This window comes from Chinchilla lanigera, unplaced genomic scaffold, assembly GCF_000276665.1.
Source record: "Chinchilla lanigera isolate Chin_1 unplaced genomic scaffold, ChiLan1.0 scaffold00051, whole genome shotgun sequence".
In the NCBI taxonomy this organism is placed as follows: domain Eukaryota; kingdom Metazoa; phylum Chordata; class Mammalia; order Rodentia; family Chinchillidae; genus Chinchilla; species Chinchilla lanigera.
The window spans coordinates 11,699-15,486 of NW_004955452.1; the positions used below are offsets into that span (position 1 = coordinate 11,699).

A 3,788-nucleotide genomic window follows, 5' to 3' on the forward strand; every position below is an offset into this window, starting at 1 on the left:
GACCGCACACTGTCAGGCTTCAGTGTCTTTCCATCCCAAGGGTTGGCCTTGGTGGCAATTTTCACTGGGAAGGAGAATAAAACAGTTAAGAGAAGCAGAGCTACTCACTGGCCATGTGATCCTGGTCCATTACTTAACTTTCCTGTGCCTTAACTCCCTAATCTATAAAATGGGGTGGCAACAATCGAACTGTCCTTACACATGTCACAGGGATTAAACAATGTTTTCAGTTGAAGTTTTCGATGTTTACCTTTATTCCTGTCACCATCATTAGTCACCAAACTTCTGGTGGTGCCAGACGCTGCACAAGGGACTGAGTGTGCAGAGACGAAGTGAACACACTGGATCCCCGCCCTCCCGGAGCCCAGAGACTGTCTGCCAGTGCAGCAGAGAAATGAACAGTGCTACAGGAGCCCCTAGGACAGGCACGAGGCCCACTCTGGAAGCCAGGAAAGGCTTGCTCTAGGCCAGTGGTGGTGAACCCGTGGCACGCATACCCTACTGAAAGCTCTAAAAGGTTTGCCATCACTGGTCTAGGTGATGATCACAATCTAGGTCCCTAAGAATCAGCCTTAGCCAACAAGGAAGGGACAAAAATGTCACAGAGACAAGAAAACACAGATGTGAGGCTGTACAGTTCCAATTCTGCATCTGTAAAGGGGGCCTGGGAAGAGGGCACAGATCTAATCCCAAAGACTCTCAGATAGCACCCCACTGAATGTGTACTAGATCACTCACAGGTCATGTCAGGTGTGAACCAGGCAGTAAGTTTGCTCTGGCTGCAGTATAGAGAAGGAACTCAAGGGGGCAGACCTGGAAGAAGGGAGATGGACAGAAACCAGAAACCTGCTGCACAAGGTACTGGTCAGTCTGAGTTAGGTGCATACTGAGAAGAAGATAGAGACCCCCCTCCACCCATACTGTAGGAAGTGTGCGCACCCATCCAGCCATTGCATTCTTCCCAGGAGAACACGGCAGTGTTCTGCCATCCAGGAAGCTTGGAAATGAATTAACTTAGCCCTGTTCCTTAACCTGCAAAGAATGCCAGCTGTCCGGACTGATCTGCGGACGGGTTTTGCACTTTTCTCTCTTGGCAGTTAACTCAGCTTGTCAGAGAGCTGTCCTCAGTCACGTGGGATATGGGAGAGAAGTCCACAACTAGTCCTCCACTGCCCCCCAGGCTGCCTTGGGGTGAACTTTACCTCAGGTGTGACCTGAGGACTCTGGCCCTTTGAGCTCCAGGCCTCAAAGAAGAAAGCAGGGAAGGCTTGGAGAAGAAATATCAGTTCAGAAACAGAATGTTCGCTACCAGCCGGATGCCGCCTGGTGAACTAGCAAGGGCGGGTTGGAAGACACATTTCTATCTACCCAAGTTGTGGATCTAAAGAGGATCTAGAGAGGGCCACTCCACAGGGATGGGAAGAAGAAGCCTCGAAGTGGCAAAGAGGAGGCTTCACTATGTGCCAGGCACCCTGAGGAAAAGGGCTTACACACACCCCCGCCACACCACCACCCCTACTTCCCCAGTGGGCCCTTGGCATCCCCATAGCTCTCCGAGAGACCCAGAAGCGCTGCGAACTGCACGGAACAAAGTCTAGAGCCTGAACAAAGACTAGGAGAGACAAAGTGCTCAGAGAGCGCATGGGTGGTCAGGGCCCGGTGGAGTGGAGCGGCGCGGGGTCTGGGTTGGGGGACGGGTAACGGGCACCCGGGAGGAGCTGCAAGGGAGTTAAGGAGGTGGAAGAGTCAGATCAAGCTCGGGGTGAGATGGGGGCTCGGCACGGTGCAGAGACAGGGAGGTCAGGGGCGGCCGTTACCTCCGCAGTCTTTGCCGCCCAGCCCGAGCCCGAGGCCGCCCAGGATGCTCTCGGACTGGCCGTCGCCATACATGAAGGCCGTGTCTAGCTCCGTGTAGCCGCGCTCCTGGAAGGCGCGCACGGACGCGGCGCTGGAGGACGCGTCCATGCGGCGCCCCATCTCCATGGTACCCAGCACCGTGCCGGGCCGGGCTGGGTTGCCCCCGGTGGCGCGTGGCGGCGGCGGCCGGGACATGACGACTGTGCGGCACTCGGCCAGCCGGGAACTTGGCTCCGAGCGGACCGCAGCGCGATTCGCAGCCCAAGACACTAAGCGCAGCATCAGGACTGCGCCTGCGCCAGGGGCCGCTTTGTCCCCGCCCACGCTCGAGGGGCGGAGCTTGGAGGGGGTTAGGGAGCTTAGACAAAGGCGCGTAGGGCTCCCCGGCGCACACACGCTGCGCGCCCTCGACGTCTCCGGGGATCGTCTACCAAGTGCGCGGAGTGAGAGGCGGAGCCGCGCGGCTCCCGGGGCGGGGCGGCAGCGCCGGGTCAGCTGACCGGAGGACTGACCCAGAAGCCGGGTCCCGCGGCGGATCCCGACGTGGTGAGACGGCCTGGGGGCTGGCGGCAGGTCCCTGGGCTTGGGGTCGGGACTCCTGACGCTTCCTGCTACGTTTTCCAAAACCCGCTTCTCGCCCCTGCACCGTCCCCGGCTTCTGTCCCCGCCAAAGGCGCGAGATCCTGGGACGAGGCGCGGGGCTTGCTTGGGGCAGCTTCTCGGCGGCACGGGTCCTACCCACCTAGGGGACGGCAAGCACGGCCATGAGACCAGCCTGGGCAGGGTTGGGGTCCGGGTCCCCTTTCACCTGCTCCCGTGGCCGATGGCTTCTAGTGGCTTTGTTTTGTTATGGTGGACCGAGTGAAGGCGCTGGCCCAGTGGCTGCCCTGTCATTATCCCTCCAAACTGGCCTCTCCTGGAGCAGGTGGGGTCCCCAAGTCGGGACGCCGCCCCGCCACATTCTCCCCAGGTGTGCCCTTGCCAAGTGCAGGGCGGGGTACCAAGGGTGCAGGGCCAGTGTAGGTTTAGAAATGTGAGGGCTGAAAGTCATGGTCACAGGTATTGGCCATTCAGCGTTTACCGAAGGCTGCTGTGTGCTCGAAACCCGGGGAGGGATGGATTATAGCAAGAACTGTCACAGCCTCCCTGAATATTACTGTGAGTGCTTGGTCGCCCTGCACCAGCCACCACGGTAACTGCATGGGCTGGGTTATCTCATTTAATTCTGCATTAGCCTAGAAGGTGGGTACTTGCATTATTCCCCCAAGTTACAGATGGGAACTCTAAGGGTCCATCACTTGCCCAGGGTTTCTAGCTCAGCAGCCAGACGGGCACCTAGATGGCAGGATTCCATTTCTTCTTAATCCTAGGCCCTCTGAGCTCAGTTTTCTCCTTCCTTTTTCCTTGAAAAATTTTCTTTCTCTTCTCTTTCACTTTTCCACCCTCCAGATGCTGTCTGTCTCTCAACATTTTCTGACCTTTTACTGCTTAGCTTGTACTAGTGAGCCCAGGTGCTGAGACCAGGAAGCAAATAACCAGGGCAAGGAAATAGGTGGGCGTTAAAATGGTTCCTGAGGACCTTAACAAGCCCTCTTCAGGGGTGCAGCCCAGAGAAGAGAAGGCCAGGGCAGGTTTTGTACAGCTGGTTTTGCAGGGCCTCTTGGGGAGGGCCATTTTGAACTGGGCCATAGGATTGTTTTATTTTTATTTATGTATTTATTTATTTGTCTTTTTGAGACAGGGTCTCGCTATGCAGTTCAGGCTGGCCTTGAGCTCACTTTGTAGCCCAGACTGGTCTTGAACTCCCAACAATCCTCCTGCCTCAGCCTCCAGAGTGCTGGGATTACAGGCGTGCGCCACCACGCCCGGCTTGTTTGTCTTTTTGAGACAGGGCCTCGCTATGTAGTTCAAGCTGGCCTTGAGCTCACTTT

The 3,788-nt window shown here is 56.8% G+C and overlaps 1 protein-coding gene across 1 annotated transcript in view; it reads right to left on the reverse strand.

Moving 5' to 3' along the window:
- Positions 1 to 2,170, reverse strand: part of Akr7a2 (aldo-keto reductase family 7, member A2) — a gene marked incomplete in the record, with an annotated part of 7,025 nt that extends 4,855 nt beyond the window's left edge. The window contains 2 exon segments of the mRNA XM_013519552.1: positions 1 to 64; positions 1,818 to 2,170. Of these exon segments, the coding sequence (XP_013375006.1) occupies positions 1 to 64; positions 1,818 to 2,139 (386 nt within the window).
- Between the last annotated feature and the right edge of the window lie 1,618 nt (positions 2,171 to 3,788).